Source organism: Excalfactoria chinensis, chromosome 1, assembly GCF_039878825.1.
Source record: "Excalfactoria chinensis isolate bCotChi1 chromosome 1, bCotChi1.hap2, whole genome shotgun sequence".
Classification (NCBI taxonomy): Eukaryota; Metazoa; Chordata; class Aves; order Galliformes; family Phasianidae; genus Excalfactoria; species Excalfactoria chinensis.
This window is the reverse complement of record NC_092825.1, coordinates 124,089,465-124,116,897: the sequence shown is the minus strand read 5'-3', so window position 1 is coordinate 124,116,897 and position 27,433 is coordinate 124,089,465. Positions and strand designations below refer to the sequence as shown.

General features: G+C 38.9%; 1 protein-coding gene across 3 annotated transcripts in view; it reads left to right on the top strand.

The window, feature by feature from the left end:
* Positions 1 to 46: 46 nt before the first annotated feature.
* The window catches only part of GABRG3 (gamma-aminobutyric acid type A receptor subunit gamma3), a 290,601-nt gene continuing 263,214 nt past the window's right edge, over positions 47 to 27,433 (top strand). For 2 of the 3 annotated variants that reach the window (XM_072335205.1, XM_072335195.1), the window contains exons 1-3: positions 175 to 595; positions 3,222 to 3,370; positions 18,010 to 18,077. In XM_072335205.1, coding sequence (XP_072191306.1) covers positions 543 to 595; positions 3,222 to 3,370; positions 18,010 to 18,077 — 270 coding nt within the window. In that variant the 5' untranslated portion in view covers positions 175 to 542. Of the gene's footprint in view, positions 596 to 3,221; positions 3,371 to 18,009; positions 18,078 to 27,433 lie in introns of all 3 variants that reach the window. The other variant, XM_072335186.1, reaches the window with a different exon arrangement.

Below are 27,433 nucleotides of genomic sequence, written 5' to 3'. Positions count from 1 at the left end.
CGCGGGGACACCGCGCAGAGCCGGGGCCGGGGAGGGAGGCGGCCCCGCTGCCGAGGAGGCAGGTACCTGTTGGGCAGGGCGGGGCGGGCTGCGGCCGCCGCTCGGTGACGGGGTGGCTGCGCCCCTTCTCCGCCCCAGCCCCGCGGCCCGGCGGGGCCCGGGCTCGGCAGCCTGGGGGGTACGGCCAGCGGCAGCCGAGCAGCGCGAGGGGCCGTCCCGCCGCCGGCTGTGGGAAGCGGCTTTTGGCGGAGAGCGGAGCTTCACCTGGCCCGGAGGGTCCCCGCCGGGGATTCCCCTCAGCCCGCTTCTTTGCCTTTTTTCTTTTTCTCTGTCTTTCTTTCTTTTTTTTCCCTCACCCCCCCGCCCCCCACCCCCCTCCCGGAGCATTGCGAACGGGGTATTTTCTTCGGGGTATAAAGCCGAGAATAGACGGGAGGAGGGCTTCAGAGCTTCACCTCGTTGCCTCATCCCTGTTCGCATGCGAACCTCCTGCAACATCTCCTTCCTCCTGCTCCTCTCACCTGGCCGCCTCTGCCCAGATCATGTCCGCTAAGCTCCTGCTGGTTTTCTTCCTCCTCTCAGTGTTCCACGCCCGGTAAGTCCTCTCTCCCTTCGCCTCCCGCATCCCTTCGGCTCCTTTCCTCTCCGAGCCCGCGGCTCTCCGGAGTTCACCGGGCTCTCCCCGCTCCGCTACCCCCCGCGCCGAGGGCCGCCCTACAGCGCTCCGTCCCGATCCGGCCCGGCACAAAGTTTTCCCGTCTCGAGCCTCCGCTCCCCCGCACCTCAACCCCGGGGCCGGGCTGAGTCGGGCGAGCCCCGTTGCTGGGTGGCAGCGTTATCCCGCCGCTCTCTGGGTTTTCTAGCTGTACATCTCTACGGCTTGCACTTTGCAGTTGGTGTCTCATAGCACCAGAACTAGCGGTCCCCGAAGAGAAGCGTGCAGCTCTACTCCCTCCCCAGCCGGGAATTGGTTCCCCATCATCCCGCGCTTCTTGCTGTGGGCAGTGGGAATGTGCTGGGAGTTTGACCGTGCCCGCATGGTTACAGGGGACGCGTCAGCCCCAGATGCCTTCCAAGGAGCCTCGTGGTGTGTAGGCAAATGAAAGGGAAGTGTAACTCTTAAGCAGGAGCACCAAACACCGTGAAAAACGCCTGTCTGAAGTCTTAGCCTGATTCACTGTGAAATACTCCCATCTGCAGCCTTGATCTATAGAGGAGGCAAGTAGGAATTTGCATCATTTGGAGGTGCTTTCTAGGAAGTGCCTGCACCGGGGGTTTAAAAGCCCTGTTAGTGCTGGGCTGTACTGGTGACAGGTTTTAATGGAGCTGCTCCCAGAAGTGGGAATCGTGATCCGATGTGAACTCGGTTGTCATTTCCACATGCAGCCTGAATGCCTCCAGCAAAGTTGCGGTGGGTGCAGCAGGCAAAAACAGATGATCCTGCTCTCCTTTCCTATTCAGTAATTCAGCACCGCTGCGGTGTTTCAGCTGAAGAATATCAACCATGTGTGCTAGGAGACGATGCCTCCACTGAAAAGGGTTCTGTGATTGCAATATTGAAACACATGGTTTGTCGTGAGCATGGGGGAGAAAGGGGAAAAAAACAACACCACAAAGGGTCCTTTGGGGTCTTTAATGTCCATTGGGTGAACAAATAAATAAAGGAGCGCTCATCTACTTTAAAAAGTCCTCAAGTTTTATGTACCTCTGGAACTTGATTATACGAGCCCTCTCTGTAGAAAGTCCTTAAGGGCTGGATTTCAAGAATTATTTTTATATAGAGATTATATGTAGACCACCCGCAATTTATGAAATCATATTAGGTGATTCATGGCTAATACAGCAAGGCATGTTGGCTGTAGAGCAGTTTCAATTAAAAGTTCTGTTAAAGGCTCAAATATAGTGGTCTAGAGTGGCAACACTGCAGGCTGATGATGCTCTCTGGTGCATTTGTTGGCCTTTTTTCTATTTACTATAAGATGTCTATCAAATCTTCTCGACACCTGAGGTATTGTAAAAGACAGTAGTGTTATTAAGGAGAAAGACTGAAGGAGAGAGAGGAGAGAGGTCGCTTTGATGGACACAGCACATCCCATTAAGAGACAGTGCTGATACCTCTGATTCTGTGCTGCTTTGCACCTTGCACAATTACTGACACCAGTGTGAAAATGCTGCAAAATGATATTGCATTGCCAGGGCAATTGTAGGTCCAAGCAGTGGATGATTTCTGCTGTGGCTTCCACCACCAAGGTTATCTTTTCTCCTGGTAACTTCATCTCAGTTTAACTGTCGTGGGTTTCCTCCAGCAAGAGAGAGATCAAACAGATTTGGTTTCTAAGATACCAAAAGACACATCTCCAAATCAACATTTCTACTGTTCGTGCACAAAGAGCTGCTCAATGAAATTAATCTCATGTGAAAATAGCTTCAGCTGTGATTTCCGGGCAACTGTACTTATACCACGTTTACACTGCCGTACTCTGAAATTAAAAATAATCCACCTGTGAAGGAAAGGAGAGCCTCAGTGCTTGGTGTAGTGCTGTGGTTTTTGTACAAAGATGTCATTAAAATCACAGGGAGACTCTGGAATTCCAATTAATTTATGAAATGTATTTGTGCACTTGTGGTAATCCATCTTATATGCAAGGAGAAAGCTCTTAATTCTAAGCCTTGTAATACATTAAACTGAGATTCGGGCACTGAGAATATAATAATTTATTAATAGGATAAAATGATCAGGAAGTATTAAAAGATCTGAATTTTTAATACTCTTATTAGCCTATGTGCAAGAGATGGATCCATTTTTCTTGATGGATTCATCAAGTAAAACTGTGGATGTTTGCTCTTTGAAAGAACATATTGTAAATGTACCGGGTAAATACACGGTCAGGATAGGTTGATGTAAAAAGCGAAGGTACAAAATACTTGTGAGCTGAAAAACTATTCTGATAGCTGTATTAACTCAAAGATAACAACTTCTTTGGAGTCTGGCAGAAGACCACATCCAAGTAATTCTCAGTTCTGACCCATCCTCAGATACTCAGCAGATGTTAATGGGAACGTCCTATTGCAAAAACAGCCTCAGGCTGAGTATATAGACACAGTCAAGGGAGAGATCAGACACTTCTGAAGAAGACAGTGCAGATTTACTCAGAATGTAAATTTAGATTTTTAGTTATGTAAAGTAACATCCATTTATTTGATTTTTATTTTTATTGCAGTTCCAGAAAGGTTGAAGAGGATGAATATGAAGATGGAACAACCAACCAAAAATGGGTTTTAGCTCCTAAAACACAAGACACAGATGTGACCTTGATACTAAACAAGCTGTTGAGAGAGTATGACAAAAAACTACGGCCAGATATTGGATGTAAGTACTCCCTTCTACACACGGAGGAAAAATATCTATAGAGAAGACACTGTATTACACTTTGGTTATATTTTTAGGCAAGTGGAGATTAATTGTCTTTGGCTCAAGTTCATTTCCAAGTCAGCATTTTCTAAATGCTGGTTCTCGTGGGAAGATGTGGAGGTAACTTGGCATGCTAAACTCTGTTTTGCATGTATACTTTTGCAGCAAAATGGAAAGACTAGTTTGAGGTCATTGGCAGAACTGCAAACATGCTTAGCTCTTTTGTCATCCAGTACATGTCTATGGAAAACTGAGGCCACAGGCTCTGAGGAGTGATCAAAAGAAGGGGAGTGTATTAAAAACCAAAAAGTAGGACATGGCAAGAGGAGGATGTGCATCTACTCCCCGTAAAGTGTGATTGCAAAAGTTATGTTCCTCAGTGCTTATAAGGAGGCACTAAGACTTGCTTTTGTATATAAGGCAACTCTAGATTATTATTTTTCTTTTTAACCCTTCCAAACCAGAAAACATTGTATCTCCAAATAAATCTGGCAGAATGAAGCACCTCATAGGCAACACTAATTAATACATACCGGGATATATTTAGATATGAAGTAGTAGATACCTGCGTAGATCAGAATGGTTTTAGCACAACTGCTGTTCAGTTTGATCACAGCCAGTTTGCATGACAGAAACCTCAGATAATTTACAATTTACACTAATTGCACATCGCATGCATTTCAGAATAATTGGGGAACAGGGCAAGCTGAAAACAGCTACCTCAGATAATTTGCCATTGCTGATTTTTTTTACAAACAGATTACAGAGAATTTCTGCCACCGATTAAAACTAAAACAACTATTTGGTGATTGATAGACTTTCTAAGTCATCCCTTTGGATGAGTTCAGATGGAAGCAAGAGCCTCCTGGAGATATTCCCCATTTGAATTATTGTCTCACAAAAATTCCAGACAAGGAAAAAACAAACAAACAAACAAACCCCAAACTATGCCATGCTATGAAAGAAAGGGGCTTAAATTTTATTTCATAGCTCTTACTTTGTTTTCCTGTAGTATTTAAAAAGATCATATGTGACAGATGTCTCTATTTCCAATCCAGACTGACATACACGTTTGTCATACTGGATTTTGAATTTCTGGTGGAGAAGTGCTTTAATACACTTCTCCCCCACCCCATATCAACATCTGGAAGACGTTCTCAGACAATTTATTTTATTTTATTTTGTACGCTGTGTCCTCATATCACTGTCTTCAGGCAGAGTAAATTATGTTATGCCTATGTGGGACAAAGTAATCATTCAAAGTCCCCATGTCAGTTGCCATAAAATTATAGAGGTCAGACATATCCTGCAGCGCTGGAAAATCGTTGTCACTGAAATAATTCCTTTTGTCTCTCTACAAAATTTCATAAGTTCTGTTTTAGAGAGAAGACTTAAGTTACAGAGCTCTTCATATATAGTACCAAACACACTTCACAGTTCTTGACTACTTCCTATCGGTTTCGATTAAGGTATCAGCCCTATGCCATTTTTCTCTTTGACAGGAATCTGGCTGTTTCAGAACTTGTGCTGAGCATTGTTCAGATGCTAGAGAAGTTACTTCACCTCCTGGCTCCCTTCCCTGGTCCCTCTTCCCTCCTCCTACCTTTGATGCAGATAAACAACATTACCCTTTTGAAGCTAAGGAGCTGCTGCATTTGTCAAGGACAGCACAATGGGAATGTTAGAGAATCGAGCTTTATTCCCTAAATTGCCAGCTGATTGCTCACACACAATCACATCTTCCTTTCTGTCTGAGAGAAGTTATCCTCCAGGTTAGATGACAATCTTGTCTTGGCAAGAGAACCATGTTCATGCCGCAAAGGTTCCTGTATCAGTGTGTTATCGGTTAAAGGGATATCAACAGAAGTAATAGGCTCAGACCATACAGTATGAAAATGCATGTTTTTTGAATTTATAAAAAACATGGAATAGACCAGTGGAGGAAGAGAGAATTAACTTTCAGAATCAAACAGAAATGCAGCCTGTAAAAGACACAGGGGTTAAATCTTGGTCTAACATGCAGTCAGCTACTCATTATAGGCAGCACTTGCATTGCAATTTAAGTCCATAAACATATCAGCCGTCCCACAGGATAGAGAACCCACCATTTCATGCCACATTACTCTTCCCTCAGTTATCTGAGTGCAAAGCCACTATTTCTAATATCGGTTAATGTTAGCAGTGCTCATTAAGAAATGGTCTTCTTTCTGAATGTAGTCAGAAAAGCCTAGGAAATTATGCGCTTCTCCAGACTTTCACAGTTCAGGACTGCAATTTTTAAGTGACTTGGAAACACACTTCTGCAAGCCAAAGGCCACGGGGAGAGGAAGACTGTGACAAATGAGAATGCATGCTGACCCTCTCTCTTCAGTCTTCCATCTTTCTCTGGGAAATAGATGCTTTGGCTAGCTTGGTTAAATCCAGGCACTACCTATCACTGTACAGGACTATTATGAGTGCCCACTTACCATACAATGCTATACTTACCATACAGAGTACATTAGTCTTACATTAACTCCAGGCCATTAGTGAATGGACTCCTGTGAACAGACCCTTAGCCCCTCTCCTTCCTTCTACCCCACCCTGCCCATCTAAACCACTGTAAAGAGTGTGTAGGTCAATGCTGAGAAGCTAGAGTAGAGCTTGCACCCTCCTTTTTGGAAAAGGAATATCTTCCAGTATGCTCAGCCTTGGTTTTCACGTCAGTGAGTGTTGGTCAGAATATATGTGGAAATTTATGTTCAGCTGGTGGCACTGGGAAGTACAAACATCACCTTCAAACTTCCAGGACAGGTCTTTGAAGGAGAGATTGAACAGTCCAAGTGTTAGGTGAAGTAGTTTCACTGTGAAGGATATCAGCAATCTGACACATTAAACATATCTAGGTAAAAGGAGCCTTCAGTCTTCAGAAACAGAATTAGTTTTCCACCAGTAGGGGAATGTCTAACTGCATCCACCTTGGGAACACACTTTGCAGAGTTCTCATCTTCATAACTATCAGAACTTGTGAAAAATTGCATTACAAGGATAGCATCTGGTGGTATCCCAATAAACCACAGAATGCGTGTGCCTTTTGGAACTTGGGAGGGGGGGTAGGGAGGGAAAACACCTCACATTGAAGAGATTAAACTGGTATACTGATTAAAAAGAAGAATGTTTTATGGAGACAAAGCACCTTAGCATGATTTTCACCCACTTTTTTCCAGTTACAATTATAGGAGTGACAGTTGGCTTTGTTGTATGATATAAAAGGAACCAGACCCAGATAACAGGTAATCCTTTCTGGACTGTGAAGGTATTACCATTGCTTCCTTATGTGGAAGATAATATACATTTTTTTTTTTCCTTCATTTATTTTGAAACTCACCTAACTTACCAAAAAAGTTGATAGGTAAGAGATTCTGCCAATTACTTTAGTAAGAAAAAAAGCCCCTCACTCCAAACCAGGCTTAAGGTGCAGTATTCAACTGGAGCATAAAGAGCATTGTGTTTCACAAGTTGCCTTTCAGTAGCTAGTTTGCTTAGCCCAGGAGAGTTGTCTTATTTCATTTTGTTTGTTAAGAAGCAATAATTAATGTGGTACAAAATTTTATGTTACGACAAGTCAATAGTAATATTAACAGTAATTCATAACCTGAATGAAACTTTGAGCTCCCATCTTAAACTCAACCTGATACTTTCTGAAGAATACAGTCATTCCGTAAGTGTTAGCAAGCAGTCGCTTTCTTCAGGACATTAATTTCAGTGAAAAGGATATTCTTAAGCAAACCCTGCAGTCTGACCAAGTGCTCTTCAGCCTTCTGGCAATTACCTGGGCTTTTCCCCAGCTTCTGAAATACCCTTCTGTCTTAGTATCAGCTGCAATGGACTTTTTTTCTTTAGAGTGTCTGATATGATGCTGTGTTTTGGTTATAGGAGAAAAACATGGTTGATAACACTCTGATATTTATAGTTGCTGCTAAGCAGTGTTGTACAGAGACAAGGCCATTCCAGTTTTTCAGCTCATACTTACAAAGGACTGGGAAGGGACAGAATCAAGACAGCCGGCTTAAACTGGCCAAGGGGATATTCCATACCATATGACATCATGCGTAAGGAGAATTTTGAAGCAGGTGGGGGCTCATCTCACTCTCTTCTGCTCATTGGAGTCTATTTGGGCACCGGTCAATAGTGAGCAATTGCTTGTGCATCACTTGCTCTCTACTTTATATATATATATATATGTATATGTATATATATATATATATGTGTGTGTATATATATATATATATATATATTCACTATCCTTTTCCCTTTCTCTGTCTTGGTAAATAGTTTTATCTCAACCCAAAAAGTTTTGTTCTTTTTTAATTCTTGCCCCCATCCCACTGGGGAAGGGTTAAACCACTACAATCATTTTGGTGCACAATGTGGGTCACAAAGGGTTGAGATAACAGCAGATCTGACTGGAGCATGCTAATATGGGATGTTATGATGGTTTGATAATTGCTGGTCATTATGCTAGTTTTTTTTTTTTCACTATTAATGGAGCTTTTTGAGACAGGGAAGGACATTTTTCCAGCAGTTTCTCAGCCTCCCTTTTTCTTTCACATTTATGTCTTTCTTTAAGCTAGTTACAATAGCTCTTGAGAATTTTGAATATCCTTGGGATATTCAAACCAGTGTGCTTCTATTGTTATGTGTCGTGAATGTATTCCAGGTTATATTTAAGATTAAACAATTATTTAAGAATATCACCCAGAGATCTGCCTCAAGGCAGCAGAGTTCTGAGTGGCAGGGGGTATGGCATGGTACAGGCAGGTGCATACAGCAATGGGCACCCCCACTGGTTTGGAACTTCATTGCTGAATAACTGCAGAATCCTGAAAAACTAGTGGAATAGTTGGAAAAGGTCTGCTGTAGCCCTGGGAATTCTAAAGAGGAACAAATCACTACAGTGTGCTGGGGCTTGGCCTCTGCCTACCAAGCATCTTCAAGGGGAAGAGAATACTTCTGGGTCTGATGACAGTGCAATGGACTCTCCAAGTCCTCTAATATGGACTGGCCCAAAGGCAAAGATTTTGGAAAATCTCCAGAAGAGGAGGTGATACTTGCTGAAGAGGATCCACTGTATAAAAAAAAATGCCAGAAAATGAGAAGAGATGTGCCTTGTTCACTGGTGAGTTCTGTCATGTTGTTGGAAAGCTTTGGAGGTGGAAGGCTGCTGTGTACAGTCCTACATGACGAGTTGTGGAAGCTATCGAAGAAAAACATAAAAGTGAGTCAATTTGCAGAAGTGGAAGGCATCTAGCTGACTTCAGACATTGCTGAATGAGAAAAGTGGCCAGTGCTCTATTTCTACACCAACTTCTGGATGAAGGCAAATGTCCAATGGGTGTGATTACAGCAATGGAAGCAGATCGAGTGGCAGCATAGAGGCAAACCCATGTGGGCTGCTGCATCATGGAAAGATATTGCTGCCTGGGTAGAGAACATGGTTGTAAAGGAACATCATTTAGATTCTCATATACCCGAAAGTTGTGCCACTGAAGAATGTCAGAACAACCAGCAGGTGGATCTGGCCATTGGGATCAAAGTGACTCAGGCAGATCTGGACTGTCAACATAAGGATGAACTATTTCTAACTCAGTGGGCCCAAGACACTTCAAACCACCAAGGAAGAGATGTAACCTATGTATGAGCTTGGGATTAAGGGGTGGGCTTTACTGTGGATGCTGTTGCTCAGGTTATTTGTGAATGTGAAACTTGGTGTTGCACGTTTTGCGAGCCAACCTCATAAAACCTCTTTGGTAGGGACAATGATGGCTAAAATATAAATACAAGGAGGCCTGGCATGTGGATTTTATGACACTCCCACAGACTTGCCATGGCAAATGCCACGTGCTCACAATAGGTAACATTGAAACCACAACACTTTCTCAGAGCGCAAGAAAACTAAAATGAGTTACAGACAGTTGACAGGTACAAACAGCTAAAATTGCTGTCCATTACCTTTCCTCATGGTGTTCCTACTGAGAGAAGCATTGCTAGAAAATCAGTGATTTCTCTTTTAGCATTAAAAAGCCTAAAAAATCAGTATAGATGTTATTTCCTCTGAGTTTTAGGCTGTCCCAATGATCTTTACTGTTACTTATGCTCTGCCAAGGAAAGTTAAATACTTTCAACTAGTTTCTGTGACTGAGGTAAAATAACGCTGCTAAGAAAAAAGCCAGCCAGAGGGGAATACTGTCAAGCGTGCTCAAACTATTCAGGGCAACTGAAAGTAGTAGAGTGAACACAAGTATTTGTAATAAAGCTGAAATAAGACAAAAACCCCAAATCAAGGAGTATAACATTGAAAGACAGAACTTCCCATCCCTCAGAGTCACTTAGATGACATCTAGTCAGAAAGACAAATGAGAGACAAGGAGTAATTAATGATACTGATTTTACTGATATTATTCACTCAAAGGTTAGAAGAAAGGAAGCCGCTTTTCATTCCTTTTATTTATTTATTGGTTATGCTGCAGTAACACAGATTCCTCTGGAATTCTTCATATACAAAGGATGCTCCAAAAATAATGCTTCCTGTTCTACTATACTGCCTCACAACATGAGAGGTAGATGTTTGTGGCGTGCCAGTAGAGGTTGGATCTTCCTGTCAGTATCCCATTACATTCCATTGCTTTGTGACAGATGGCAGCAGAGAGGCATTCTGGCAAAATGGTGTCTGACAGGTCAGTGCACATGAAGCAGAAGCGTGTCACTGACTTCCTCCATGTGGAAAAAAATGACACTTGCTGACATGTACTAATGCTTGCTGAATGTTTATGGAGGCCAAGCGGTAGATATGAGCTCAGTGAGGCGCATGGTGTGTATCAGCATTAGTGATGGCAAAGAGTGGGTCACTTCCTCTGGCGCAGATTTTTACGACTGCAGCATGCTGGCTTTTGTTCATAGCTGGTAAAATGTGCATAACTAGTGGTGGTGACTATTGAAAAAAATAGTTGAAAAAATAGTGTTTTGTAGCCGAGAATTTGCTCTATCAAACAGTGTTATCATACACTTTGGATCTGTTGTAGTTTCTGTTGAAGTAAATAGGAGGCATTACTTTTGGAGTGACCTATTTCACCCCTACAGTCTCTACTGCGTTTACTGTCTATTTACAAGTCCAGATAAATTCACTTTACAATGAGTAAGTACATATATTTTGCACACTGACGTGCCCCTTGTAGTTTTATACATGTGTCTTCTAACTTCACAGGTTCTAGCTATATTGAGGGCCAGAATGGTCCCTCCCAAAGTGTCTTTATAAATCTTACCCAGGTTTTTCAAGACAAGTGTTCTCACAAACAGCTGCGCAACTCTCAGTGCCTTGAATAGGTTTGAACAATTGCAGCTAGGAGAAATATGTAGGCTCATTTATGTTGGCAAACACAGAAAGGTTTACTGTGCTGCCTGGGCAGAGTTTAATAGCAGTTCTTTTCTTAAGCAGTTAAAAGCATGCAAGGAACAGATCTATTGAGCAAGTGAACACATCTTTTATTCTGTTGCTATATAAAGGTGTGCATTTTCAAGTGCAACCTAAGTGAAAACCTTGAGTTCTGAAGCTATGAGAACTTTTTTTTTCCCCTTTCTCTCTGACCTGCCTTCCTAGTAGGCCTTACAGAAACACACCCTAAAGAGTACCACAGGCTATTACCACTGTGGCTGTCAAGCTGTTTTTGTTAGCTGCTTATTGCTGCACCTGATACTCTTTAAATTAGCTCCAGCAGGGTTTCTCCATATGTGGTGACAGAGGGTTGCTTATTGCCTCCTGGATCAAAATATTTTCTAGATCATAGCACAGAGAAAGCTGTGAGTTGTCGTGCAAGGTAAAATTACCACTTTCTGGAGCAACTCTTTCTTTTTTTTTTATGCTAGCCTATGAGAGTTTTTAGGAAGTAGTGAGTGAGACAGTTCTCATTTAGGGATCTGTTTCAGACAGCTGTGCCTGCAGGGCAAAGCAGTGTGCAAAGGTACCGCAGAATGAAGGTGAGAAGTAACTTATGCTTGCATTATGTTAACTCTCAGGAAGGAAAAACCATAGTCCTGGCTTCAAGTTCTTTACTGTTGATCACTGCAGAAGATTGTGGAGGCTAGTTTAATTTAAGCTTGTTTTGAAGAAAGAAACTTGAATAAACCATTAGCTGGGAATGCTTTGGTCAGGATTTAGGTAGTTGTAAGACTGCTGAATCTAGTGAGAGCTCGCTAAGTGAAAAAGAGTGTAAGCAAAAATCAGGAATGCTTTAATTCCTATTGACACCTTCTTTTCTTTAGGGAAAGAAAAGAGAAGTATCTATATTCAGAAAACATAAGTCTTGGTTCAGTCACCAACGTGGAAATCCGTTAGCTTCCCATTTCCATGGGTAAGGAGTAAATATGAAAACTATTTTAGTGCCCATGCATTATGTAAAAGTACACCTATCTAAGGAGAGGAATGTTCCTGAGAAAAGTGTTGCTATTCAATGCAGACGAGAGCAATCTCTATTCTGTGTGGGAGGGTAGAAGGGATTTCTCGCTTGCCTGCAGCAGTTTTAGTTCTCTGGCATCTTTAGTAATTGATACTTCTGCAAATTTTACCATCGACATTTCTTGAATATTAGTAACAAGGCTTATAAATGATGCGTAAACTGCTTTACTGTAACTCCAAAGCCCAAGTTTTGGACCTTGAAGACTTACGATCTGTGTATGAGTTTTAAAAAGATGACATTAAAAATAGGTTAGTTGCATCTTGAACACATAACTCTCATCTGGTGCCAATGTAATCATTGAATATAGGCTCTTTTGAAATCTGGCATGGGAACATTTCTGATTAGGATATGCTGTTGACAGTGAACTTCATGCTTACGTTCTGCTTTTCTAATTTCTTAGTTATTAAGATGAGCAAAAGAGCATTTCTGATCTTAGTTGTTCACCTTATGTGGCGTACAGCTTCTCTGCTATTGTGGGAAAAACTGCTTATTTTACATCTCCTCTTGGGTAAAACTCTTGTGAGACATACTAAAAAGATATCTAGAGAAGTTTTATTTATTGTGGTGACCCTGAAGCCCTCAAATGTAGTGTTTCTACTTAAAAAGGAACGTGTCCTTATTTATTTACATATATTTGTTATTGAAAAGTGTTGGTCTGATTTTTTTGGCAGATTACTTACTGAAATGGTTTGAAGCAAACTAACAAACTCATACAAAGAATATTGTTTTTAAGAGACACTGTGAGTAGGAAAGTTTGGTTGACAGTTAATGTTGGCCAAATTCTTCAGCTAACTGTCAGACCAAAAACTATATAGCAGCTGCTTGTTCTAATTTTCTTAACTCAAATTCATCTAAGAAATCTGAGATGAGATTTGAAGAGTCTCAGGAAGGCATCAGTTGAAAGGTAAGAGTCAGGAAAAATCTGAGAGGTGTTGGATGAGAAAGTCCGTTTTCAGTCTCTCCTTTCTTCTGTGATTACTTTGACAGGGAATCTGCTGGCTCTTCCAGGTGCAGAAGTGCAGTTAGAAGTGGATTTCTGTTTGTTTACTTTTGCTTATTGAAGAGGCTTTCTGGGTGAGCATTTATAAGTTTGGCAGATGTACAGCGCTGTAGTTTCTGCTTCGGTGTTGTAGCACAAAGCAATAAATTATTCTGTCATCTTTAAACAAGGAAAACTTTCTACTTATATTAATTCAAAACATTGTTGCTCTCTTTTGCAACTGTATGGTGTTTCGGAGACTGCTGTTGTTTATCCAGACTTTGCTTGCTAGCTTGCTAGATTTTGCAGGAACCAATTCCATTCTTGCATGGTCTTTTGGTTTCATATGGGAACTATTTGTAGAATCATAGAATTGTCTGGGTTGAAAAGGACCACAATGATCATGTAGTTTCAACCCCGCTGCTATGTGCAGGGGCACCAACCACCAGACCAGGCTGCCCAGAGCCACATCCAGCCTGGCCTTGAATGCCTCCAGGGATGGGGCATCCACAACCTCTCTGGGCAACCTGTTCCAGTCTGTCACCACCCTCTGGGTGAAAATCTTCCTCCTAATCTCTAACCTAAACCTCCCCTACCTCAATTTAAAACCATTCCTCCTTGTCCTATCACTGTCCACCCTTGTAAGCAGCCATTCTCCCTCCTGTTTAAATGCACCCTTCAAGTACTGTAAGACTTCTATGAGGTCTCCCTGGAGCCTTCTCTTCTCTAAGCTAAACAAGTCCAGTTCTTTCAACCTTTCTTCATAGGAGAGGTGCTCCAGCCCTCTGATCATCTTAGTGGCCCTCCTCTGGACCCACCCCAAGATCTCCACGACCTTTCTGTATTGGGGGCCCCATGTATTTCCTATATAAAACCATAATGGAAGATTCAGGGACTGACTGCAAAACCAATCTAATCATCTAAGATCTACTGTTCTGATTCCTAAACACCACAATACTAGAAGAATCACAAATTGTGTATTAGGGAAGGATAGGTAGAAGATGAAAGAGGTAATGACTGATAGATGGTGCTGCTGAGATATGAAGAATAAGAGTGATTTCTTACTGATGGAGAGATTCTTTCTAGTGCATGCTGTCATTCATGCTTCTGGTCAGAAAGGCGCCTTACATGTGAACATAGTACTTCTGAAAAGACTGTTCCCATCCTGAAATTGCACTCACGCATGCTTCCTTTGAAATCTACACCTAATTTTTAATATTCCTTTTGGTTTTTATTTGCATTCCTCTTCAGGTAGTTAGATCTTAAATCATAGGGATGACAGTTTTATCAGAATTTCACTGACTGCAGCAGGTGAAGGACTTCAAGTTCTGTTTGTCATTCAATTCCATTTTCTCTATGCAGAAAGAATGGTTTTTGTTTTTTGTTTTTTTTTCATTTCTCTTTGTTTTATTTTGTTTTCCCCCTCACTGATACTTTCCCATTCCTGTATCTTTCTTGGAGTGTTGGAGTGTGGTAGTTTTTCCTAAAACACAGAAGTTTTAGCTGACCACAACTATCTATGAGAAATGACTTCTTTTACAGGAATTAGCAAGTAATTAGATGTCACCTGTTATATCATGGAGGAAAATATTGATCGTTATCATCACTAATGCAAAGCAAGCATTAACACCAATCTCTACTACTGCTGTTACCAATAGCTATATAATTATTTATTACTGCTTATCACAGTACAAAAATAGCAGTTTATGTGCAAATGAGATAATATAAAATATCAGTGTATTTTCAAGAAATGTCTCATCACTGTAGAGTCAATCTTGTTATTATTTTGCATTCAGAAGTCTATTTGTTAGGTGGCTGTGTTCCTTAAAAATCTATTGCTAATTGCTTTGCTTCAAGAAATAAGTGTATATTGATCCATAACCTTTTTACTACCAGTGTTTTGGTAAGAGCAGAACAATTCAGAATGAAGAGTTGCTTGAACAATGTAAGAAAGGTTAACTCTCAACAAATACTAATTTTAGCTTCATTTTAAAATTTATGGGAACTAAGCTAGTCCTATTCATGCTTAAATGAGCTTACAATGAAAATACTTATAGACATTAAACTTTTAAAAATAATTCACAATATTTATGATTTGTGCAGGAGCATGAATGCTATTTGGACAGCATGTAAATCTAAGTCAGAACTACACAGAGCCTGTTAGTTGCTGTATTATGTAGCTGCACAGACCTGGCTTTAGGCTAAGTGTTAACCTGGCTGCATAAGTGAGATTTGCAGACAGCACTGAGCTCTCCACTCCTATGACCAGGCGTCTCTTGAACTGTTTGACATTTGAAGACAAATTTCACTTGGATGTCATTGCAGTCTGATCGTCACAAGGCTGACTGGAATATAAACACATCTGCCTCAAGGATGTGGCATTTGGATCAGATGGGGACTAGTAGCTAAATATTGGCAAGACCTTAGTTTTGTTTGCAGATATTTTGATTGGCTAGGATAATCCCCCTCTCAGTTAAAATCAGTGTGTTGAAAATGAAATGATTGTGATAAGCAGTTAGATAACCTTAAATAGCACTGTTTAGCAGCCTCACATTGCAATTATTTGTATGTACTTTCATTGTCTTTCAGGGAAAGCTAACTACCATATATTAAAAACCAATTCAGAGAATGCTGGTATATTTGTTGACGACCTTTAATTGCTCTCCTGCATATGATATGCATATGGTTCTATTAGTATTTTTTTCTGAGCTTCTGACAGTTCTCCAGAACTGTTCTGGACTGAAGTCCATATCAAAATGGTCCTGAAGTAAGGGATCCATCTGCAGTCTTGCTGTTGCTGTTAGTGAGATACTAACGCTATGGCTTATCAGTCAAGACTGTGATGACTGATTCAGTGCAAGAAAAAAGCCTCAATTTGCAGCTCTGCTATTCTATGCATAGCTCAGGGCTTAATCAGCCCCTGAACTGAGTGTTCAAAACTATATGTAGAACACAGAAAAATAGGCCTTGAAATAATTGATCGTGTGATTATTTCTTTATTCCCATACAATCCTGTTTTCTTTTGAAGGCTAGTACAGAAAGAGTTCCTTCTAAGCATTAATATGATTACTTTTAGACTCAGTTATTTTCATAGCACGTTTTGAGCGCAGTAATCCTAAAATCTTTGCCTTATTACTGTTGGTATTTTGAATTAAAATCCCATGTAAGTGTTATATTTACACCTGATGGTTCTCCAACTATCTGCTTATATCCAGGAGAGTCTGTGTGCAACAAGAACTGCTCTTTCTTTCTGTTTCAGAATCTGGAGATGTATTTAATGTGCAGTTGTGCTACACAGTTTTATTTTTCTGACTGATTCAAAGAAATGTGTGGTTTTTTGTTTGTTTGTTTCTTGTTGTGGGAATATAACAGCTTACATGAATTTTGTTTTGAGTTTTTCTGGGAATTTGTGAGACTAGATGCTGATTTTGTTTGGGATAGGAAGTGGCTGCAATTTAGTTTTTTGGCTCAGAGATTAGACTTTTACTATGTGTAAGACCAAACTCTCTTTAGCTTTTTTGTTTGTTTTGCACCAGGAGGAGAATTTGACCCAGCACGTTCAGGAGAAATTATCATTTCATACTCTGTTTATATACTTAAATCCAGTGATTGAACAAAGATGGATTCTAAGTATTTTATTCAGGTCCTGGATTATCTCCCTGATCCTGCCAAGTTCCAGTTGCCATCCAGAGTGCATCACCACACCTTGTATCATTAGTGTTTACCAGAACTTCTTGGTGTTGAACTTCCATCTGGATGTATGCCCAAGTCCTAACAAGATCAGAGCCTTTTATTCAGTGTATGTTATCTTGGTTAAAGAGTGAGCTGCAGTTCCCTGCTATTACCAATTCCTATGTAATGACATTTATTACTGCATTTTGAGGCAAGTCTCATTACCAGAAGCTGCTAGACTCCTATTTAGTTATTAGCTTGGTACAATTAGAATTGCATTAATCAGTTGTGCTTGTTCAGCTGAGTAGCTGAGTTCAGATTTTCTTTTGCTGAAGGGAAGATCTGAGTTCATAAGCCAGTACTGCAGACAATTTTAAACCATGACCTTAAAACAGGTCCCAAATATCCTGTCAACGTGCAGTCCAAGATTTGTGTAGTGCTTCATGAATTACAGAGAATGGTTATCATCTGTGACTGCTATCTGTGGCCAGTATAAGTTGCTTTAAATGTATTTATTTTTAAAACATTAGATGTAGTCTTCATGAGGAGGAGAGTACATCCCCAAGTCTTAACAAGCCAGCTTGCCCATCTTTTTTTTCCCTTCAGAATCATGGAGCTTTCTGGATACTTAAAACTCCTCAGCATTTCATTGTTAGTCTGAAATTTGAGGATAGAGACAAAAATTACTCATCTTTATATGTGGAGATTCCCATCTATCTTCAGCTTTGTTTATAAGCGCTTCATAAACTTTAGACAAAGCAACTGTTTTGTAGGTATGTTGACACTAAAGATGCAGAAAGGAATATAATTCTCAAGGCCTAAGGTAAAGACAGCTTGTCTTGACCTACTTGCATCTTTGAATTAAGTTCTGGAAGTCTGAAAACATGGAATGCCTTGTGAAAAACATGTGTTGATTAAACCAAGTGAAATTCAAAAAGCATTAGATGAACGAATGCGAAGGAAATGTGAGCTGGAGGGAAAGAGTCTAAACTGAAAGGAGGAAAGTTGCTAAGGCTTAGTGAAATGGATCTCAGAGCTAATGAGATGAGAAAGTCTAGAAGGATTTTCTGTTGTGGAACAAGCACACCAAAGTATATTGAGGAAATGGAAGAAGATGTATGAGGGATGTGAAACTAGAAATAGTGCAGCATCTTGAATTTTGAGTTTGAGCCTCTGTGTTTTGCAATTAAAATTTTCTTTAACAAATTGCTGCTGAGGTGAATTGTGATTGTGATGATAATGTGCTGCAAGCTGTAACTTGTGGCAGTTTTTATTGAGGAGGAGGGAAATGATGTTGTCTTCATTAAAAGTACATAACCTCATTTCTCAGTGGTTCCTGATTTTTAGATGAAAATTAAACCTTATGATAATTGGGGGAGAAAATGGTTAAAGTGATGACTTGTTTTCTGATAAATAAAAATAATATTGTGATTTATTTTTTTTTTTCTCCACAGTAAAACCAACAGTTATTGATGTTGACATTTATGTCAACAGCATCGGTCCAGTATCGTCAATAAATATGGTAAGTGGCTTGCTAAGAAAGGTTTTTATCTGGACTGCTTGTCTTGGCATCAATACTAGCTTTTGAAAAAGATAATAAATACTACTGGGATAAGTTATATTGATTGCTGATTTAGTTCTGTTTTCAGCTATAACCCTGTTTTTTCAGATGACTCTTTTGTATTTCTTCAAGAGACAAATCCTCAAGCAATACTGTGCTCTGTGTTGTCTACCATAAAATGATGGTAGATCTTGATTGGTGAAGTAGTAGTTGCAGGAAAAAGTATGTACAGAAGAAAGCTTCTGTTAGGAAAATCTTTGAGTTGCTGTTTCAAGAGTCAGTTGAATATACAGAGCATCACAGAACAGCATTATAAGAGTCAGCATGTGTTATCAGAGTATTGATTTTAAATTCATCATTTCTTCAGTTGTCACTCTACTTTCACGAAATTATCAACAATATTTTGCCTTGCAGTGTAATTTTAAAGAAATTATCCATAGCTTTACTGCATGTGTAGAGACTGGAAAAACTGAAAAAGTTTGTGTGATACTATGATGAAGCTGTGATGGTTGATTAGTTATTGTGGTCTTCTGAACTCCAAGACATTCCCAGTTCTGCAGCAACACATTCAGATTTAGAAAGAAAGCTGAATGTTTATCTAGTTGTAGAGGTAAGAGATACTGTGAATACGCAAAACAGTTTCTGCTCAGAATTCAGTGTAATATACTTTGTAAACAAGTTGGTTTTTATTTTGATAGAATTTGGAAATGGAGAATCTGAAAATATGCTTGTTAATATCTTTATTTACTGGTAAAGTTCTTATACCAACTCATCAAAGCAGTGACTTAGTGGTGTCTATGTTGATACTCAAAGGCTGGTGGATAAAATAGTGATAGACGAATCCAATACTCGTGCTACATGTATTAGTCTTGTATTTTTGGAACAAATGCTTATGAATTTGAAGTTTGACTACACAGCCTGATTGTTATTGCTCACGTATATAGGAGAATGCATATTATCACAGTGTATCTAACAATGGCTTGGGAAAGATTCCTCTTGCCTCTGGAAATGGGAAATCTGGCAAGTAAAGACAGAACAGATAATGTGCTGGGAACAACTTGGGCACATATGCAGAGAGTAAGAAATATATTAGCCATATTTCTTCATGTGAAGTACTGAATGCCAAGCAATGGGAGTACCTACTCCATTCATGAATTGCTAAATAGGTAACTATCTTGCCTTTCCCCAGGTGTATACCAAAGTGAGTCCTCAAAAGAAAGACTTACATGCAGAACAGTTGTGTTTATGGCTTCCATTTGCATGGATACTCGGTTCAAAAGCAAAAGGGACAATGGCAAAGATGCTTATTGTTTCTCTTTTGCTTATCTGAATTACCCTTTTACCTAGTATTTCATGGTGCTAGAAATGAATTTGAAATACTGATTAGAACAGCATTTGATAGGAATTGCTTCAGGTAGGAAGATAGAAAAAATAATAGAAACAACCAGTTGTTCTTGGAGGATGATTATGTCACAGTCAAAACATAAGTAGATTTTATCCCTTGGCACTAAGATGGGAGAAATGAAACAAAACATCAATTAAAGGAATACAGATTGTATCTCTTTGATAGACAGTGTTCTTAATAAGATTATAGTCTATAACACTATAATGTTAGAATATTTCTTTGTTAAAGCTGAAAAATATTAGTATAACTATAAGGGCAAGGTAGTAAATAGAAAAATGATGAATTAAAATAAAAAAACAAAAACAAAAAAACACCACTTTATAGTTTTAAGAATTCAAGTCTGCTTAAAGCTGGTATTTAACTTGCATGGAAATGTGTAGAACTGTAGAAGTGGTCATAGGTTTTGGACAGTAGATCCCACTGGAAATAAATGTGAACTAGCTAAGCGCTTTTGAACTTCATTACATTTCTCAGATGTAATTATTGATGAAGGAGCTGAATGTTAGGCACATAAATATAGCAAACTTTTGTCCAAAGGCTCAATTTCTACTCCTTTTCTTCAGAGTTTATAGAAACTTGAGAGAAATGAGAAATTATGTATAGACCTCCATCTATATTTCTCAGTAGGACAGGAACTTTTTTCTCCCCTAAATTATTATTAAAAGTCGAACTATTCTATCACAGTAGCTCAGCAAGTTGGAAGTTGACTGGTGGGGGGAGAAGATTACATTGATTTCCATCTCCTCTATTTCAAGAGTGAGATCATCAACATGTACAAGGAGCACTTCCCTGCTGTGTACTTCCAAACTTAGACCTTGGCTCTATCACCTTTTTCTTATCTGCAGTACTTCTGAGGGAAAATCATGGGGAGCTTCTCCAGAGGTCTAGATCTGCAGGTGTATTTTCTTATCAATTTTCATCAGTACTTTTCATCCTGTGGGTGAAACCTAGGAAGTAAAATCATTTTCCTTAAATCTATCCAGTCAATGTGTGTTTGATTGAATGTTCAAGTAAGTTTTGTAGAGCAGACTTTTAAAGCTGTCAGTTACTTTGTTGTAATAACAATGACTTGGGTACAGATATTAATATATCACTGTTTCTTTACTTGTCAAGAAGAGGACAGTTGGTCCCAGACACTTAACTACAGCAGAGGCACAGATAAATTGCATCTGAATACTTATGTACCTGAGATAAAATAAAACTTAGAGTGAGATCAGAAGTGTCACAAGAGGAAGAAATGTTAGGGATCCCTTTAAAAAAGTCTTACAGTCAAGGTAATGTTCTCTGTCCCAGGAATGACACGGTCCATAGGAATATGCAGCTGACTCTGCTTTCTAGGGACTCAAGAGTATTTTTATTGAGGGTTTATGCTGTTTCACAGTAAGGCCTAAAACAGTGAGCAATTCTCCAGTTGCTTTAAAAAATAGCTTTTAAAATCTCAAGATATCTGGGGGGGGAGGGGGGGAGGGAGAGAGGTGGAAAGAAAAAACAAAACAAAAAAACTGATTGTAGCAAGTTAATGCAAGTGCTCTTATTATAAACTATGAGTTTCTAGTAGATCTTTATGAGAAAAGAAGATGTCTTTTTTTGAACAGATAGTGGGCGCTCTTATTTTGTCTGTGGCATGAAAGATTTCTCTGAGATATTTGAATGTCCAGTATAATTTTCAAGGTGGGTTTCTAACAGATAAAAGCCATACATTATGTAAATATTCCAGTACCTGTCATATATATATATACACATACATACACATATATATATGTATGTATATATATATATACATATATACATACATATATGTGTATATATATATATATACACATAGAGAGAGAATTTGAGTTTGAGCTAATTTAAAAGAAGCATAAACTGGTTGTTGTAAATGACACGTGAGTGTTTAGAGACAATTCACTCCTTCCTATGTTGATATTTATCCCTTTATTCTGGTTTTCATCTCTTTGTTAAGTGAGTTACAGAATTCTGCTAGTTGTCAATTTACGTTGTTATGTTGTTAGAGACAGATTTATAGGATATTGCAATAATTTACAGTTTTGGTATTTAAAAATATTATATCTGTAGATATAATGAACATCCACGGGTACTATGGATTTTCTAAGTCACAATTTGAAACGGGAAAATTCATCTGAAATCTTGGTTTTCTTTTTTCTCTATACTTTGTATTTTGAAGCAAGTGTATGAATTCAAGATCACTCTATTTTTATAGTTAATATCCTTTTATTTAACAGAATCCCCTTTTATTTAGCACAATTCAGAAGCGTATGCTTTTAGACTAAAATTCATGCTCCAGTTCTTGCCAACAATCCAATTTTTGTCAACAACAAGAAGTGTTTTGGAAGTTGTTTATTAAAACTTAGAAATTAGCATTGCTTCCTGCAGCCTGGTTTTCTTCATCCTTTATTTTTATTTTTTTTCCTAGAGAAGTAGAAACCATTTGTGTGTAAAAGAAAATGGAGAGAGACCATGTCAGTACATAAAGTGGGAATTGAATGCAAATGAGGGGGTGAAGTAATCCCTCATGAGTAGTTCTGCTGAACAGAAATGTAAACACACTCAGATTACACAGACTATTCAGTCTCAGTAGGAAGAAAATGTGTGTGTACATACCTGTATTTTGTTTTATGTTTTTAACGGAGCAGCTACAGGAACCTGAAGCTGCAGCACAAGCTGGTGGTGAGGGAAGAAGTTTGATTTTTAGCAACTGGAACCTCATTTTAATGTTGCTGTAGAGAAAATATGTTGAAGTAACAGCATGAGAAGCAAACTTAGCAACTGTACTAACCTTTTGATAAAACTGTTAATTGCTTATCTGCTGGATATATGCCCGTCTCTTTGGTCTGAGGTAATCTGAAAATGTAATTCTTAGAGTTTTTCTTTCCTATCTTTCATCATTTCATTCTTTTGTATCTGCTCTCTTATCTATGTCAGATATCTTTATGGATGCTTCCTTTTGTTCACTGCTGAAAAAAAAGAAAAGAGAAAAGAAAAAAGTTTTGTTAACTGCTGTAGGATAAAGGCAGCCCTTACTCTCTTTTGCCCCCTAATGTGTTGATAGAATTCTTTGAACATCAATTTCAAAGTTCTTGCATGCTCATTTCACTTCTCTGCTAGGTAAAACAGGTATTTAAAAGAACGTTCTTGAAGTGGAGACTAGTCTAAAATAATTTCCAGAGTTTATAATGAAGTCTGAATTTTATCTATTTAGATGCTATTTATATGAAAATTAAAACTATTGAAGCACCTACAACTATAGAAACATAACCTGGTGAATCTTTTCATACTTAGACAAAGCTAATCTAGACCCAAATTTAATCAGTTCTTCACCACCTCATGTATCTCCTTCTACATAATGTTCTTCTTTTGCCTCTTAAAAATTATGCTAAATGCTGTTTGTGCACAGACATGATATCCTGGTGTTCATTATTAATTAACCTAGGGTGTCATTTTCTAACTGTATCCCTCTGACTTGACTAATCTGTTTGTACAGCGCTTGGGTATGGAAGAAAATTTGTTACTTTTGAGAGCTATGTTTCCAAGCTAGTGAGTTCACATAACTTCTAGAATAATGGAATGCCTCAAGATGTTTGTATTTTTCCCCACGGATTTAATAAGCCTGTTTTTTTGTTGTTTTTGTTTGCTTGTTTTGTTAGGGTTTGTTTGTTTGTTTGTTTGTTTCCTGTGCCCCAATAGAACACCGAAGTCCTAGTTTAAATTTGGTTTTAATGGGTTTGTTCATTTAGGAGGACTAAAGTACAAATGGTAAACTTAAGCATTTTGCTAGATTATAATCAAGTTACTTATTTCTTGAGCATATACTATCATCAAGCTTGGGTCACTCAAGATAAAAAGATATGGATTATGGAAGACTTCAGTGCTGCATGTATGTTGGCTGATAAATTAAAATCACAGACTCATTTTTGTTGATTTAAGCTCAGTCAGTACTTGGATATGGAAATGGATCTGGAAGATAAGTACAGTAAGCTGAAACTTAAGTTGCTTGGAGCAAGGGATCCTCTTGGGTCCCTTCCAACTCAGTGTATTTTGTGATCCAATGAAGTGTTGTGAGCCACCTAGATGGAAAGCAGCTCTACAGAATATGACCTGGGGATTCTGGTGAAAATCAAGTTCATCGTGTGTAAACAGTTTTCCCTTTCTGATAAGACTAATACTATTTTTGAATGCTTCTAAAAGAATATCGCCAGCAAGTCAAGAGTTGGTCCTTTCATTCTACTCAGCACTAGTGAGGGTGCATCTGGAGCACTGTGCTCAGTTCTGTGCCTTCCAGTATAAGGGAGATCAGACACACTGGGAAGACCCCAATGTAGGGCCACCAAGATGATAGACTGGTAAGGTTGAGAGAGTCAGAACTGTTCAGCCTAGAAAAAATTCAGCTCATATCTCACTGATGCTGATAAATACCTGAAGAGAGAGGGCATAGTGGACACAGCCAGATTCCTTCCATTGGTGCCCAGTGCCAGGAAGTGAGCACGAACTGGTACACAGGAGGTTCCATCTAAACACCAGGAAGCCAGTTCTGTACTGTGTGAGTGATGGAGCAGTGGCACAGGCTGCCCAGACACTGTGGAATCTCCTCTGTGGAGATCTCTAGCAGCTGCCTGGATGTGGGCCTGGGCACCTTGCTCTGGGTGGCCCTGATGGAGCAAATATTGGACCAAATGGACCCAGAGGTCCTTGTCAATTTCAGCTATTCTAGAATTCTTTCCACATAATTGTTACAGTAAATAAAACCAAAAAGAGCCTACAAACACAATTTCCTCTTGTATGAGAGCTTGTTATCTAATTTGATATAATTTCCTTTATTGTCTTATTCTGAGAAATAAGGCTTAGAGAATTATGTATCATTTCCTTCCAAGCTTCCCTATGGGCACAGTGTCCATTGACTCTTGAGTACTCAAAGACATGCCTTTTCTGGTACAAACAAAGTATTTCTGCTGAGTGACTACCTACATAGAACAAAAGTTTTAAAAAGTATATTTCTGCAATTAGAAAAGTCTACAGGGTTCTGAGGATGTTTGTATCTCATGATCTGCACACTTTTATTGATATCAGACACTTTTCTCCTTATAAATCACTGTAATCTTCATTCGTTACTTTCTTGATCCAGAGAAGAGACTTCCATGTGGTCAAAACTGGTGACAGTTACAAAGTTCTTTATATGTTTTCATAGTTTTGTTCCTCAAAGAAGTTGTGAGATTTTTAAACCAAATAAACTACTGCTTCCCTTTCTGACTGTTTTTTGTGCTCACCATGAGGCTAGCTGTGTGTTTTGAACTTCCCTAGGAAACTGTGTTCCTTGGAAGGCTTGGGAACAGATTATTGCTGCTTCTGAGTTGCATTTGGCATATTTTGCAAGGGGAATAGGACTTCCAAAAATGCTGTAGGAACTTAGTTATGTTACCTGGGAGGTTTTAAATACCTAGCTACAGTAATCCATTGAAATTATCTTACACGTGACTTGTGAAGGACTATGTTAATGAAGATTGGAAGGTATCCAACTCTTTTTTGCTGTGGCCAAATATGAAAGTTTTTGATGGTTCTTAAGTACTTATATTAGCCTGAGTTCCACTGACATTTTCCTTGCATAGATAATGCATACTCGATATAGATTGGAATAGATATTTAGAAGAAATTTGGAGAATACTTCCTATTTTGTGTAAGAATTCTTCCATAGAACTGCTAGTCATAAAAATGATATGGTAGTAATAGTGTTATTGCACCTGTTGTGATTTGAGATTTAGTAAAACATGATTTAAAGGAAGGAAATTAGGTCAGCTGTTAAAGAGAAAATATATTTAGTAAAATGGAAAAGCTCTCGGTCATGCAGATGCTTTATCATGTTTGACATAAGGGCAGTGAATATTAAGCTGCTGTCTACTCTACTTCTGTATTAATATCCTTCTGTGAAGCCAAAACTTCTTGTAAGACTGTTTGGGAGAATCAGAACAAATGTGATGCATCATAGTGAACTGTAACATGAAAAATGAAATGGCTGGAAACTATTTTGAGAGCGTTTTGTAAGACAGTCATGTAATTTCAGACTTCCTGATCCTTATCCTCAAGAGAGATTTCTAAACACCTTCAGAGGAAGAAGTTTGGAAATGAAATTTCATTAGTTCCATTGAATATGGAAAAGCATAGACTAGGCTCAATGGTGGCACTGGTTTCATGTCTCAGTGCTGCTTATGCTCCTGCTAATTTCTGCAAGAGGTGACTACCTATCACTACTCTTGTCTGTTGCACTTTTTTCTGCTTCGGTAAATACAAATCGGCAAAACCAATATATTGGATGTAAATTCTTTTCACCTGGCTTGAAGTTTTCAGTATCCCTCTCAGACCAGGAAAAGTGCATGAGTGACCAGGATTTTGTACTCTTTTTTTTTTTTTTTTTTTTTTTTTTTTTTTGCTTTTTTCCTCTAACAGTGTTGGTTACCCAATAAAAGTAAATTCACTGTTTTCAGTGTTCATGTTTGGTGAGGTGCTTCGGGTAACTAAGAGAAATAACGGCCATCTGCTTACTCCATAGACTCCATACATCAGACTCAGTAGTTCAGTGCTTGCAAGTTATAGGTGCATATCTCATCAAGGTGAAAAATGAGCAGAGGCTCAGTATGACTTCTTCGTTACCTGAAAGGCCTGTAGTTTGAGGTTGAATTTCAAGGCAATCAAGAGTGTGAACAGTAGAAAGGCATGACCTTATTATTTTGATTTACAGAGGTTATTGTACAGTAGTAACACAACTTTTTTTCTAATAATGTCAGTTACTTAATTTTTCTGCTTTTGGTGATTGACAAATTGAGATCACCCAGGCATTTTCTGGTCTTCCCCACTGTAAATGTAAATAAAAAATTTCCCACTGCATTACTTTTCTTTTTTCAGTCTTCATTTCTCTGGGTGAAATTGTCACTTGATCACATGCTCACTAAACATCTGGCCATCTTTAAGTCAAAGCAGTTCCAATTTTCCTAAATTGGGCTTCATGCATTATGCAAACGTTACTTCATTAGACATTGAGATGAGCTATCAAGCTTTATTGTTTGGTCAAAATAATGTAGGCTTGCTTCTCATCTCGATGTTGGTTTGAAATCACACAAACAATTTTGGATAACGTTAGTTCATGCAATCATTTTTGCTTGTGATTCGATTAAGGTATACATAGGGATCTAGGTAAATGCAGTTAATGATTTTGTCTCTGTTCCTGACTTACGCTGATACCTATACACAATATTTGAAATGGCATAAACAATTAAAGACCTAAACTAGTCTTTCAGGATGTGAATGAAATTATGCCAAGCATAAATTTAATCCAAGTTCTAAAATATTTCACGTGGAAACGCTCATAATAATGAGGTCCAAAGTAAAGCCAAGTTTATTTTGATAGTAGAACATGTTGGTTCCTCACTGACTTTTGTCTTTTCATTTAATTTGTACTGTTGTGGAAAAGGCAAAGACAAGCACCAGTAAATTTCTACGGGGAATTTCTACTCTGTTGGATGGGCTGGGTAAACATGACATACACTGCAGAGAAGGATCTGCCTGATGCCTGAAGCTGCACACTTAATTCCACAGGGACACAGATTCTCACCTGATGTAAATGGCAGACTGCATCAACACAAATGGAAATGGGTCCATAAATGCTTGTCCACATGCTGAGACTTCTAGAGTTTTTATTCATCTAGTCACTTTTAATTCCAGTTTAAACAGTTAGGCACTGACTTAGTTTTTCATGCTTCAATAGCTTTTCAAGACTTCAATACTGAAGTCTTTAATAAAAAGAGCAAAATAAAAATAAAAACTAGGAGATTGTCCAACTGCAATTACCTCAAAGCTACCAAGTTTACCCTCATCATTTTCCCCACAATGCATTCTCTAATTCTCT